This window comes from Lipotes vexillifer, unplaced genomic scaffold, assembly GCF_000442215.2.
Source record: "Lipotes vexillifer unplaced genomic scaffold, Lipotes_vexillifer_v1.1 scaffold129, whole genome shotgun sequence".
NCBI classification, from domain to species: domain Eukaryota; kingdom Metazoa; phylum Chordata; class Mammalia; order Artiodactyla; family Lipotidae; genus Lipotes; species Lipotes vexillifer.
The window spans coordinates 2,912,787-2,927,810 of record NW_006777287.1 but is presented as its reverse complement, the minus strand read 5'-3'; the positions used below and the strand labels follow the sequence as shown (position 1 = coordinate 2,927,810).

The following is a 15,024-nucleotide window of genomic DNA, read 5'->3' as shown; positions in this document are numbered from 1 at the left end:
CTCCTCTTACAGACTCGAGAAATAGAAAGGCATTAAGGTAGGCTTCCCACTTTGCCATGGAGAGGATTTATGCAGCCTCTGTCTCACAACCCCCAGCTCAGCACTATGCTCTGGGAGTTGAGTGACACAAGTCCTAAATGTCTGTTCCACCACTAATTATCTCTGTGACCTAAGACATATCACTTAATCTCAAGGGACTTGTGTTTTCTCGTCTGTAAAAGGTTAGGGGGTGGGGTTGTGGGATGGAAGTCCAGACTTGCTTTGCCTCACACATTTGTTGTGAGGCTCAAGTGAGATAATATATGTGAACGTACTTTAAAAAGCAAAAGCATTATATGAATACAAGGTATTAACTTTAAACTACCAATCCTGGATCAATTAAATCCTAAGAGACTAGAGCAAGTGAAGGATGATGGGTTTGCATGTTAATCCCATTGAAATTAATTGTCTGAATCCTCTACCTTCCTCAGTAAATGCTGTTCTTCATCCCATCTCTTTATTTTATTTAGTAGAGTATTATAAATGTTGCTATTTTGGCTTTGCACATTGCCAAGGTGGCAGAAGTGGGGGAGGTTGGCAGCTGCTAAGACTCAGGAGAGGCACTTATTTCTTCCCTAAAGGGAGGGTTTAGGAAAATGGAAGCTATTGGTCAAGGAAAAAAGGGCTTGCACTCTAGCTCTGCAGTGTCACACTCTCATTCAACAGTGAAAAGAAAATTTTTAAAAAGGAGGGATAAGAGCTTTAATTTTACCACATTTCTCGGGTTTTCTCTCCTTTGCCTCTCCAGAACTCCTAACACGCCTGAAATCAAGGATCTCTGTTCTGACTTGGATGGACTTTATTTTGAGTGGAATCAGGATAAATAAATGCTGGAGGTGGGTGTGAGATAGCACATTGCATGCTCAAAGATATGAGCCCAGATTACTGATCTATCCTTCATCCAGCGTGATTGGGCAACATATATAACATGACCAAAAGTCCCAGATTAGGGACCATGTCTGCCCCGGGACAGCCAGAACCACGTCCACACAAGCCTCTGTGGAGATGGTCATCATTCTTACTCTTATGTAGCTCTTGGCCCATATGCCAGTATTGTTCAACTAGAAAAGAGCCTCTTAGGAGATCATCAATCATCTAAAATATCAAATACTGTTTAAAAGCAATGCAGTAAAAAAAAAAAAAAAAAGACACCCTAACCAGTAACCTGTAATGAATCATCTATATAGCAGACATTTCTTTTTTTATTCTGTTTTGTGTGTGTGTGTGTGTTTTTGCGGTACGCAGGCCTCTCACTGCTGTGGCCCCTCCCGTTGCGGAGCACAGGCTCCGGAGGCGCAGGCTCAGCGGCCATGGCTCACGGGCCCAGCCGCTCCGCGGCATGTGGGATCTTCCTGGACCGGGGCACGAACCCGTGTCCCCTGCATCGGCAGGCGGACTCTCAACCACTGCGACACCAGGGAAGCCCGGCATTTCAATTTTTTGTTTTTAAGATCTTTATTGGCATATAATTGCTTTACAATGGTGTGTTAGTTTCTGCTTTATAACAAAGTGAATCAGTTATACATATATATATGTCCCCATATCTCTTCCCTCTTGCGTCTCCCTCCCTCCCACCCTCCCTATGCCACCCCTCTAGGTGGTCACAAAGCACCGAGCTTATCTCCCTGTGCTATGCGGCTGCTTCCCACTAGCTATCTATTTTACATTTGGTAGTGTATATATGTCAATGCTACTCTCTCACTTTGTCCCAGCTTACCCTTCCCCCTACTCGTGTCCTCAAGTCCATTCTCTATGTCTATCAGACATTTCTTGAATCCCTACTATGGCCTCAGCCCTGGGTTAGGTTTTGAAGAAAATACACAAGCATCCAAGTAAAGCTTCCTCTGTTAAGAGAATAGTAAACTATGGGGGAGAGGAAGGTATAGACAAGATATGGCAAAAGTGTCTCCCTAAGTCAGACACTAATCAATGCATTCTAACCATCCTCCCCTTCCCCCCTCCCCCTGCCACACCATAGTCCATGCAAAGCATTATGTTCAACATTGGTCTGAGGAAAGAATAAAAAACAAAACAAAATGTTGCTGTAACATAAGGCAATAAGGCAGCTTATGATGTGCTGAGAAGTTTTTAATTAAATTAATCATAATACAGTCTAGCCAGTATATGTCTAGTAACCCACCCTAATGGAGCAAAAGCCAGACACAAAAAACTATTTTAACATTCACCCTCAAACTGATCTTGCAGCAAGAGTTTACATCATACATTTTGGACTACTTGTGATTAAGTATAGAATTATAGACAAGAGTATCAATGAACATATATAAAGCAATAGCTCCAAGTTGTCCCCTGGTGGTGTCCTGGTTGAAGACACCCGGTCTATGCCAAACCCCACTCCATCACTCTCTAACCCAAGAGGCCATTCTACTCAGTGACTCCTCTGCCTTCAGCCTTTCTAACTAATATGCCAGGGCTTAGTGAAAATAAGATTTAAATGTGAGATATTGGCCCCTTCTGAGGACAGAGATTTCACCAAAGTCTGAAAGCCTGAGAAGTGAGCTCCAAGCATAGGTTTACTGGCTGGTCAGACCTGGCATCTGTATGTTTCAGTCCTGAACCCTTAGGATTAAAAGAAGCTTGGCTGCTTGAGTGTGGGATAGAAGACAGGAGAAAGACACCAAGGAGGATGAAGAGGATGAGCCCTTTGTGTGGGTTTACTGGAAGGAGGCCGGCCATCAGTGAGGAACTTGATAGACAGGGTTCACCTCCCCTGGACTTCCCCAGCCCCAGAGATTAAGGATGGCCCCCCACTAGCTTAGTAGCTGCCAACCAGTGTAACCCTTCTGCAGAAGAGTGGGCTTAAGCTGGGATGCTTTAGTGAGGATCTGGGAAATGCAGGTCTCATCAGAGATTATGGTCTTTGGAGGGGGCTAGGTGAGACTGTCTTCAGCGGTGTTATCTACTGCTGGGATGTGGGGTAGGGAACAGAAAAATGCTGCAGGTTCTAGAAAATTCCAGGTGGGTCACTGTCATTTGGCAGAAGAAGAGGGATTAGAGTAGGATATGGTCTGAGAGGAGAGGGTGAAAGGAGGGGCTGCAGAAGGAAGGCTGCCATCCACAACTGCAGCATTATGTGTGTCGGAGATAAATTCACTTGTCATATTTCAAATTAGGTTTATAGGTGCTCCGTCCCCCACCCCCACACAGCAGTGGCTCAAGGGTAGTTTTCTCAATTTTTAATTGAAATTTTGCAGTATATTGGCATCTGAAGTCTAGGTCCGACTGAAATGATGGTTTGTATGTATGTGAACGTGTACGTGACTAACAATCGAGAGAGCTGCTGAAGTCTCCCGATGTGGTGGGAAGGGTGCTGCGGCAGGGACCGGCCGTTCTCTTCGCAAGAGAATCTTCCATCCCTAATGTCAGAGTGCTTCCGAGGTATCAGGAGGTGAAAAAGGTGTGGGTGTAGCAGTGAATTTCCCCACCCCCACACACACACACACACACACACACACACACACACACACACACACACACACATTAAGGAGTTCAGTAAAAAGTCTTCGTGATGCCTGGGAAGTCCAGCTAAAGGCAAAAGGCAGGCTCCCATGGCAAAGGCGAGCCAGACAGACGCCCGGATCGCTGCGGAGACCCGCGCAGCCTCAGCTCCGGAGCGCGCAACCCAGCCGCCGCTACCCGGGCACTCTTGCCTGGCTCTCGGGGCTACATCAGCCGGCTGCAGAAAACCAGGGCTGCCGCCCACCCTCACCATACACCTTTCCCTGAAGCATCCCCAAACCCTGGACCCAACGGCAAACCTCTCGGATCTGGCAAAGCTCAGCAATGCAAAAACTGCGGCGGGGGACAAATTTTACTTCAATCCAAAGGATTGAGCATACACACACACAAACGAATTTTACTTCAACCCAAAGGACTGAATACACACACACACACACAGACACACAGAGGTGCAACACCCCCAACCCCGTGCGGCTTAATTTCTTTTCCCGGGTTAGAAAAAAGGATTACTTGCCCACAGAGGCTTGGAGATGAGGGTCAAGAGGTTGGTCCGAGGCTAGGATCACCTGCTGCTGAGGTGAGAGAGCAGACACAGGATGGAAGCTGTTCTGAGCAGCAGCTCACACTGAGTGGTTAGGGGGATTGCAAAGACCCTCAAGTTCGCCTCTAGCTTTTCTTCTTTTTTTTTGCATTCGCGTCACTAAAGGGTTAAACGCGGCCGGGCTTCAAACACTCCCCCCCCAACGCCTCCCCACTCCCCCTCCCCTTTTTGCCCCCCACCCCCACCCCGCGCGTCGCTAGGAGGTCATCAAGCGCTCTGTCCAGTCCGCGTTCGCAAGCCCCTGTGCTTCCCGCCCATCGGGCCCGTGGCTGCTTACGAAGAGGTGTGCGCTCACCGAGGGGCGTGTTCCAGCACTGGGAGACGCCGAGCGCCCCCGGGTTAGACATCAGAGCGGAGCCAGCCATGGAGCGGGGCGGGGGAAAGTTTGGCACCCTGGAAGGGGTTGTCAAACTGGGGTGGGCGGGGCTCCCGAGGGTACTTTAGCCCTCCGAATTCAGGGTCGCCCGCTGCCCGGACCTGAGGCGGTGTGCGGCCATGGACCGCGGAGCTAGCCCTTTAACTATTGAATTTATTGAATTTGTTAAAGCAGATGTACAATGTATGTCTGATAGGCCACAAGGCAGGCTGTTCTAGTTAGCGTAGAGTTCAAGCCAAATCAGGTGTAAGCCAGAAGGACTTCCCCACACCTCAATATGTGAAAATTTCTTCATCACTCAGGAGCAAAGATGCCACCCTTGACCACACATTACCAAGTTGAATTGATACACAAAAAGGATAATAAACAATGACCAAGTTGAGTTTTCCCAGAAAAGCACGGGTGGCTTAACATTTTAAATATCAATCAGTATGATTCACTCTCCTTAACACCCTAAAACGACATGATCACTTCAACACAGAAAAAAGCATTTGAGAAAATTCCACACCCAAGCGCGATAAGAACTCTCAGAAAAATAGGAACGGAGGGAACTTCCTCAACTTGATAAAGCATATCTGCCAAAGCTACACCTAACAGCACAGTGGCGAGATGCTCTGCCTTCCCCCTTCCCCCGACGGAGTACACTGAGTGGTTAGGGGGATTGCAAAGACCCTCAAGTTCGCCTCTAGCTTTTCTTCTTTTTTTTTGCATTCGCGTCACTAAAGGGTTAAACGCGGCCGGGCTTCAAACACTCCCCCCCCAACGCCTCCCCACTCCCCCTCCCCTTTTTGCCCCCCACCCCCACCCCGCGCGTCGCTAGGAGGTCATCAAGCGCTCTGTCCAGTCCGCGTTCGCAAGCCCCTGTGCTTCCCGCCCATCGGGCCCGTGGCTGCTTACGAAGAGGTGTGCGCTCACCGAGGGGCGTGTTCCAGCACTGGGAGACGCCGAGCGCCCCCGGGTTAGACATCAGAGCGGAGCCAGCCATGGAGCGGGGCGGGGGAAAGTTTGGCACCCTGGAAGGGGTTGTCAAACTGGGGTGGGCGGGGCTCCCGAGGGTACTTTAGCCCTCCGAATTCAGGGTCGCCCGCTGCCCGGACCTGAGGCGGTGTGCGGCCATGGACCGCGGAGCTGCCGCGGCCCAGGGCACTGCCCCGCCTCAGGTTGGCGAGCAGCCCGCGGAGTCTCCGCAGCCGCCGCCGCCGTGGCCACCGCCGAAGCCGCCGCCGTCACCGCCGGCGCGAGCTCCTCAGCTGCTCCACGCGCTTTCGCCGGAACCGGCACCGCAGTTCTGTCCAGAGCCTGCTCCAGAACCCAGTCCGGAGGCGACCCCAGAACCAGCCCCAGAACTAGACACACAGGCGATCTCAGAACCAGCCACAGAACCAGCCCCCGAGCCGGCCCCAGAACCAGCCCCAGATCCGGCCCCTGAGCCGATCCCAGTACCAGCCGTAGAACCGGCCCCCGAGCCGGCCCCAGAACCAGCCACAGAACCAGCCACAGAGTCCTGCCCTGAGCCGGCTCAAGTGTCCTGTCCGGAGCCGAGCCCAGCACCACATCTATTGCAGTGTCCGGTGGTCGCTCCAGAGAAAGGTCTAAGGACCTCGCCATCGCCGCGAACGCTAGTGCAAGTGCCGTTGTCCAATATAAAGGTAAGAAAAAGATCCCCTGGGGCGGGAGGGAAAGAACCCAGGCGAGGCCGGATGGCTATCCAGCTTGCGGGACTCTGGGCACCCTTAGCATCCCATTTGGTTGCCACCGACTCGAAAAGATGCTGGGAAAGATGCGGGGATGGGGGAGCCCAGGGGAGTGGGAAGCAGTTGGGAGGCGGGAAGCAACATGTGGAAGTGAGAGTGGGCTGTTTGGGGCTAGAAACGGGGGTGATAGCACCGGTTGGGAGTCGGAGCAGTTTTCCTCATGAGGAGAAGTGACAGTGCGGTGAGCGCCTATATCTTGAAAAAGAAGAGTTAGCCCAGGGAGCGCAAGAGACCTAGAGAGGTGTTAGGGGCTGGCCCAAGGTACACAGGGACAGGATTGGGGAGGGGGTGGGCGGTGGGATACACCTCTTAGCCGCGGTCACTGTCGCAGAGGCCCAAGCTGCGGAACAGCAGCCGTCTGCTTGGCCCCCTCCCTGCCACTGGGGAGGGGGTTCCTCAGCTGGGGCGCAACTGGCAACGCTCCATGGAGGGGCCCAGAGCCTCTGTTGGCTGCTGCACGCTGGTACTCCGCGTGGGGATGAGGGGTTGGGCGGCGCCCACGCGCACTGCAGGGGAAGGGCAGGGTTCGCAGGGGAGGAGGGGGAGAGCATGCGTATGTCGAAGCCACCATTCCATCTGTCTGCAGGATTTCCCGGCAGGTAGGTGCAAACACGGTGATACAGTGATGGGCCGCGTCACAAACGGTCAACTGGCATCCCGCACTGGTGCCAGTTGGGATGGTACAGGAGCCCCAGTTTAGATACACGAAAATGAGTTGGTATTTGAGAGCATGTGAATGGGAACCCTCATCTCTTCCAGTCTTCAGAGACGCCTTCTTAAACGTCGCACTTAGCCAGAAGACCAGTGGAGAATCCTCGGGCACCCGCCCACGGGGGAGGGAGGAGGAAGAAGGTTTTCAGTCCTTGCGTTGGACCCTGAAACCCCGAAACCCAGTCTGCTCTTCAGAAGGAGTCTTTCTTGCTTTCTCTGTGCTCCCCCTACTCTTCGTTTTTCCTAAACTTTGTTCCACAAGATTGTGAAAATCATAATAATGCATACATACACCTTCATTTAGCTTTCCCCCAGAGAAAAACAACAAAACACAGAAACAACACGTTACACCAACGATGCCCGTCCATCCTGCTGCTTAGCAGGGCATAGGGACACGGCCCAGAATCCTTCTGCTCTGGACTGTACACTTGTAGAATGTAGGGGAAGGGGGTAGGGGTTGGCATCTCTAAATGGAAATGGAAGGGCTGGTTGCTTCCTGAGTTATGACTAGGGAGGCTTGAATTTGCAAAATAACTGAAATGATAAACGACTGAGAAAGAGGAATGCTAAAGGGAAAAGTTTCACAGGGAAAAAAAGGTGCAGAGGTTTCAAAAGAAATAAAATAGAACTTTAGGGGACTAATCTATATATATGTTTTTAATCCAACAACCCCGCTCTCACCAAAGGGTGGATCTCCACACACACACACACACACACACCCTGCATCAGAGCAGCCCTTCCCTTCAGTGATCTCAAGAAGGGAAAGGGTGGGGCTGCTAGACCTGGGAGGTCACCCTAACCAGGTGCTTGCTCTTGTCTTTTTGGAAGAGTTTGCATAAATCTGGTGAGAGGGAGACCAATAAGGACCACCTGACTTGTGGCCTTCTTAAGTGACATTCCACGAACGTGACTGAGAAACTGACACCTGAGGGCTTAATTACCAGGATAGTCAGCGGAGTGTATGGCCTCTTTGGCCTCTGGAAGACTGACTGGAGGTCCGGAGCTCCAGGGATGAGCCCTGTGACAGTGGGAAAGCATCTCCCAGCAGCTTGACAAGAAAATTTCTATTGCCAAACAGATAAGGAGGATCAAGGTAAGGGGAAGCAGGTTAGCTTCCTCTACATAGTATCCATTCAGGCGTGCTGGCCAACTGACCCACGGGCACTTGGCAGCCCTGGAAGGGGACCAGGACCACCTCCCCCCAGTTTCATTTTGCCAAGTAGAGTTGGTCTTTTGTTCAGTCACTTATCTTGCAGAGTGGGCTTCAAAAGAGCCATATAAATGAACCCTAGAGGGTTTTGAAGGATGCAAAGATCTGGGTAAATGCTAAAATTCCTGGGAGGAACCCTTCTCCAACACTTTAGGTGTTGCTATGCAATTGCTCTCTGATGCAGATGAGAACATCTGATCTTCAGTGATAGGACCGTTCTCTGCTGCATTTTCCTCAGGCAAATAGCACCCATAGCCAGCTGACTTGCATCTTAACATTCAAGGCAAACAGGTTGCCATCTTAGCTAGGGTTGCATTATTCTCAGACACTGCCTCCTTGAGGCAAGCTTAGGGAATGACATACGTGTGTGTGTGTGTGTGTGTGTGTGTGTGTGTGTACACACACACACACACAGAATCTTAGAGCTCAAAACTAAATATAGCTCTCATCGTACAATGAAATCCTACGTGGTAAGACATTCAGTACCAGTAGCATGAAACTAGCCTGATAAGTCAAAGGATAAAATGAGCAAAACAAAGGGTTTGAATGTGACTACAGATTTCTCCCAGATAACTTTGCCAACCAATACTGCAGTAAAAAACCCAACATCTTCCAGTGTGTGGTCTGCTCTCTTTGGGGGTTTCAGAACCTGCTGGTTGCAAATCTATGACAAGCATGAGGGTAGGGACTGAGAAAAAGGGGCTCATGTTTTCTTTCTGAATGCCTACTTGTATAACAGTCTGTGAACCAAACCTGTCTATTTCCTTCCTTTCTGAAATGGTTTAATTTCCAGGAAATGAGCCGTGGTCTCCCACCTGGTGGCAACAAGTGTAAGTAAAGATGTGTGAATTGGTTCTTTAACAATGCTATAACTCTCTTTGGGGGTGGGGGTTTACATGTAGACCATATTTGATTCCCTTCACTCAGCTGTGGTTGAAGAAAGACAGTTTATATTTTTATTCATTGGGTTTTGACCAGCTATGAAATTATAATCACACCATACAGGTGATTAATGAAATACACTTTTATGGCTTTTATTTCTGGGTTAGAGAGGGGTCTCTGTATCCCTCACTCCTAATGACTATACAGCAATTACTATTACATCCCAAACTATAACAGAACAGTTTCCTGGTATTTTTTGCACACATTTTCTTGCAAAGTAGCAAGCATTTGCTTATATGACATCTGGTAATTCTTGCCTGAATGCTTCATATCTTACCTACGTCTGAGCTTCTCAAAGGTAGATACTGTCTCTCCTTCCCAGTGCCTAATATAATTCAGCCCTCCCTATTTTTGCTCAATACACTTGCTGAAGCTTGAAACCTAGCAATTCCATTTTCAACAGTGACGTAGAGACTGCTGCTGTGAATGAATTAAAAAACGCATTCTCGCTCGTTTCAGAGTGAGAAGTAAACGCTTATTTAAATAGCCTGGAATATATAGCCCTTAAGAAATGCAGTCAATCTCTCCATTTTCAGAATGGATGTTAGAACCATAATTAAGAAGAAAATTACTAACAATTAAAAAAAATGATTTGGAAAGTGTCCTTATCCCCTGCAGTCCCGGCAGCAGCAGATTAATGATGATGTTGTTGGTTTCAGGGGTAATAAATTTTTTTCCTAAGTGAACAGAATATCTGCAGTGACTGTAAACAACTTCAGGATGTAGTTCTAATGTTTAACCTGTTGAAGGTCAGGATGAAATTACTTTCTTTCCTCATAGGTTCTTTCTCCCCTCCTTGCCAGGTTTTGATGATACCATCTGATTTATTTGGTATATTCTGAGAGCTCCTGAGCATTTGCTGCAGGATGTTTTAGAAACGATAATGAGATATTTGTCCAGTGGTCTTTCTTTTCTGAGAATACAGTTCTTTTATGTTTATTAAAATCTCCAACTGGGGCTTCTGCAGATCTGCAGCCCAAAAGGCAAGGCTGAGCCATCAGTTACCCAAAGTGCTTCCAAGAAAAGGGAAAATCCATAGAGGCCAGGAAAGCATTCAGGGGCATTATAATAAGGATTATATAATCCCTACTGCTAGTATAGCACTTTACAGTTTGCAGAATGCTTTCCTCTGCATTATTAACTCTTTTATTCCCCTGAAGAAGGCAGCAGGGTGGGAGAGAGCAAAAATAGAACTTGACACCTAATAGGATATAACTATTAATTTATCTATTATGGATTTTTAAAAAGTATCCAACATATGGCTTTCTGTGACATGTAGGATCTTCATTTGTCTAAGAGCAATCTTTTAGCTGACATTCCATCAGCCTTGATTTTTTTCCAAAGCAGTGATTGCTGTTCCTTGTCTGATACTCCCAGAGGAGGCCATCATAGAACAGGAGCCTGAGAAGGAAGAAGAAGAGGCACAAGACCCTGAACCTATTACTCCCAAAGAAGGCCTTTTTTTTTTTGGAAAGAAAATAAATAGAAATTCTGCTAGGGATACAGTTCCCAACCTTTCCAAAGCCCGCCGACTGTAATTCTCTCAGTGGAAAAATAAAAACTTAAAGCATTTAAAAAGGAAAGCAGCCATTCCTAAAGGGAGATGCCCCCACCCTCACCAAAGCAAATAAACCTTATTCTCAAAATAGAAAAACAAATTTACAAATTTTTTAAAAAAGAAAGGGACAGTGACCCCAGATAATGAAACTTATACCTCCCCTGAAAATTATTTTAAGAAAAAAAAAAGAAATTCTAAAGGGAGGAGCTCCTTGCCCTTTCCAAAGCTCATGAAACATATCCCCAAGAGAAAATTTTTTAATGAAAAGGATGAGAAATCATCTCAAGGTAAACAGTATTTTTAACCCTAAAATTTTCTTGAAATTTATAAACTTTGCACCTCATGGCCCATGCCCAATCTCTCACAAAAATTATGGGGGCAAAAATAAGTCTCCCAAATGTTCACCAATCTCACCAAAGCTGCCTACAGTTATTTCTTCCAATTATACGAAATGTCCAAAATAGGCAAATCCTTAGAGACAGAAAGTAGATTAGTGGTTGCCAGGAGGTGAAGGAAGCGGGGAGGGGAAGTGTGGGTGATAGCTAAAGGGTACAGGGTTTCTTTGGGGGATGATAAAAATGTTCTGAAATTAGACAGTGGTGATGTTTGCACGACTTGTGAATACACTAAAAACCACTGACTTGTATGCTGTAAAATGGTGAATTTTATGTTATGCAAATTATATCTCAATTTAAAAAATAAGTAAAGATTGTTCATCCAACTATATGATAATGAACCTACTACCTTCTCACAAATAAGCAAACAAAACAAATGAATAAATAAGGAAAAAAGAAATTTTAAAAGAGGGGATCCTCTTAAGGGCCTCCAACCTCATCAAGAAAAATAACTTTTATTCACCCCCAATTTTTTTTTCTTTTGAGAAAAACCAACAAAAAAGGAAATCTCTTCAAGAGCAGATACTTTCAAAATCATCAAAATCGATGAAACTTACTAATCCCTCCACCCGGATACACACAAACATTTTAACTTAACAAAAAGAATGAAATATTAAAGGATAGGGTCCCTAATCTTACCAAATCTCCTGAATTTTTAATTCCCATAAAAGGAAAAAAAAGGAACAAAAGAAATAAATCCCCCCAAAGGGAGATGCCCCATCCTCACCAAAGCACATGAATATTATTTCAATTTCTTTATTGAAATATTTTACAATTACTTTAAGATTTAAAAGAAAATTAATGATGGAAGGATGTGTATATTGGTGGAGGGGATAATACCAATGAAACAAAAACAAAATCCTCTTAAAAAGAAGTGCCTGAACCTCGCAAAGACACATGATCTTTTCTGTTCAAACACAATGAAGACAAATGCAGAAAAGAAGAAAAAAATAAAAGGAAATCCCTCTAATGAGAGGTGACCTGAATTCATCCAAACCCAAAAGCTTTATTTTTAATATAGGAAAATTTTAACTTGGAAGAGAAAGGTAGGAGAGAAACAGAAACAAAACCAAGAAAACCCTCTTAAGGAAAGATGTCCCCAGTCTCCACAAAGCTCCCTTTTCTCAAAACAAGTAAATATATTTAGAATTAGAGGGGAAAGAAGGAGGAAAATGAATATATTTTAAAAGAGAAACCTCCTTTTTAGGGAATGAAGAAGCCCCTAAACTCACCAAGTCCCTGAACATTTTTTCTCCAAGAAAAAAGAGAGAGAGAGAGAAACAAAGAGGGAGGTGAGAGAAGAGGAGGAGGAAAAGGAGAGAAAGGAAGGGAGGGAAAAAAGAGGGTAGAAAGGGAGGAAGGGATGGAAGAGGAGGAAGAAGAAGGTTAATTAAGGGATAATTTTTTAAAAGAAGAAATTCTCAGGGAAGATGAACCAATGAAAATAATGAATGTTATTGAAAATAATGAATGTTATTCCTGATAATCAATGCATTCCACCCCCCCATAAAAAGGAGAAAACCCCACAAAATCTCCTAAAGCTTCTTCAAAGGGAGATGCACCCAATCTCACCCAAACCCAGGTGGCTTATCTGTCTTCCAGCCTTCAAATATTTATTTTTTTAATAAAAGGAAAGGAAAAGAAATTCTTTCAAAGAGAGATGTTCCCAATCTTATTTCTTCCAAATAATTTATTTTAAAGAAAAGGAAAGAAAAATCCTCCTAAGAAGGGCTGCCCAACCTCATTAAAGCCAGTGGCCTTTATAGCTCCTCTCCACAAAACCTAGTTTTCAAAAAATGAAAATCCTCCAAACCTGAAGACAGGTGCTCCCTCAACTCTACCAAAAACAATGAACCTTTTCCCCAGAGATGATTTTTAAAGAAAAATCCTTCCATTATACGAGATACCTTCAACTTCACTGAAATCAATAGACCTTATTCCTCTCCACACCCAAAAGGAAAAAAAGAAAAAGAGAAATTTAACAGGAAAAGAAGAGAAACCCTCCTAAGGCAAGTTGGCCATAATCTCACCAACACCATTGAACTTTATTCCCCTAAAAATTTTTTTTAAAGAAAGAGCCAAAAAGAGAAAAAGAAAGGCCTGTCTTTTAAGAAAAAGTACCCTCTCCACCCACCCCACTCTAAAGACTAGAAAGCGTTATACAAAGAAAAGGTAATATCATTCAAGAACAATACCAGTGAATCTTAAATTCAGCACGTGAGGCTGAAGGGTAGTCAATGTTGAATCCTAGGCTGGCTTCCCTCTGCCCCCAGCCCATTTCTGGTTACCTTTCCAATCCATCATTCAGGCTGTACACTCAGGAAAGGAAAACCCTGTCCATGGAAAACAGAATTAAGAAGGCAAAGCTTCTGAGGATAAATCATATACCTCTTTTCCAAACCAAACAGAAATGATTTGGGAATTAGCTGCATCATCATTCTGCTCTAATACTATAGAAACTCAAGAGTTGATAAACTTTAAAGCAATGACACGCTTACTATTAATTTTCAAATTAGACAAACACCCCTACCTAGCACAGAAGGAGCTTAGCCAATTCAATAATGGGGTTCTGACAGTGGTTTAATCATGTGCTCACTTAAATGTCTGTTCTCATAGAGCGATAAAGGGCTTGACTCACAAATACATACAATTTGCAAGTCAGATTTATAAACAGAGAATAAGACTCAATGTTTTCCAAATTTTTAAATTCATTTACCTATTTAAAAATTAAATTGAAGGACCTACTGTATAGCACAGGGAACTATATTCAATATCTTGTAATAACCTATAATGAAAAATAATATGAAAAGAATAGATAAGTGTGTGTGTATATATATATATATATATATATATAATATATATAACTGAATCACTTTGCTGTACATCTGAAACTAACACAACATTGTAAACTAACTGTATTTCAATTTTAAAAATGGTTAAAATATTTTAAAAATTAAATTGAGTACCTGCTCTATGTCCTACATGCTTAGCACTGAGGAATCCACGGTGGGCAAAATCACATAGATGAGATTTCCTTTAAGCAGCAATGGTAAATGAGGGACCCAATTACCAAAACAGATGTACAGGGAGTGATTATTTGTTTTACCAGATGTGCTTTACCAAGGTATTCACTCAGTCAATTCTCTCAGCATACCTCTTCCTAAACAAAAATGTAATGTAATAAAATAATGGAATATATGCTAATTTCAGAGAATGTGGAAAATCATGAAAGCTTCCAAAAAGTAAATAAAAATTATGTAGCACCCTGCCATTCAAGGGATAATTACTGTTAATATTTTGATATATTTTTTCCATTTATTTTCTCTGAATATATGCTTATAGTGTACAATAGTAAGACTTTAGGGAATGTGCAATTATGTCTCGGGCTTCCCCCTGTCCCAGTCACCTTTCCCACTTAATTATTAGATTACGTACATTGTTCTACATTATATTTAGGAAACACTAATTTTAGCTTAAAGTGTATCTACCCGTATGATCTGCTTGATAAACATGTGCTTGAAACATAACTGTTCAGGGATGTATTTGCAGTGTAAAGCAATGAGAGTATACATTTTATGTAGATACAATTGTTGTATCTACACAAACAAATGTCCCATATATAAATAGTTGACTGAGCTCACGTTTACTAACAGCACTTTCTTGGTCATCTAGATTTTGTTTGTCCATCTAGCTTTTGTGACTTGTGTTTCGAGAAGGAGACCCAGAACAAAATCCACCTTCTTCCTACTGTTAAATTCCCAAAAGGAAAATCTAAATTTCTGAGACTCTATTGGGTCACTTTTAGCCATATACAAAGATGTACTGATGGTTTTGTCTCTTTAACACAAAGTCACAGCATCATGCTCTTCTGGGTGCCTCCTACCCAGAAGGGAAATACGTATGTGTGAGGACATTAACAACAATTATTAGGAGATAGACTGTTCAATTCATCCAGCTTTCA

General features: G+C 44.6%; 1 protein-coding gene across 1 annotated transcript in view; it reads left to right on the top strand.

The window, feature by feature from the left end:
- The first annotated feature begins 5,608 nt into the window (after positions 1-5,608).
- The window catches only part of DGKK (diacylglycerol kinase kappa), a 172,769-nt gene continuing 163,353 nt past the window's right edge, over positions 5,609-15,024 (top strand). Inside the window, exon 1 of the mRNA XM_007450942.1 lies at positions 5,609-6,142. Within this exon, the coding sequence (XP_007451004.1) occupies positions 5,609-6,142 (534 nt within the window). The remainder of the gene's footprint in view (positions 6,143-15,024) is intronic.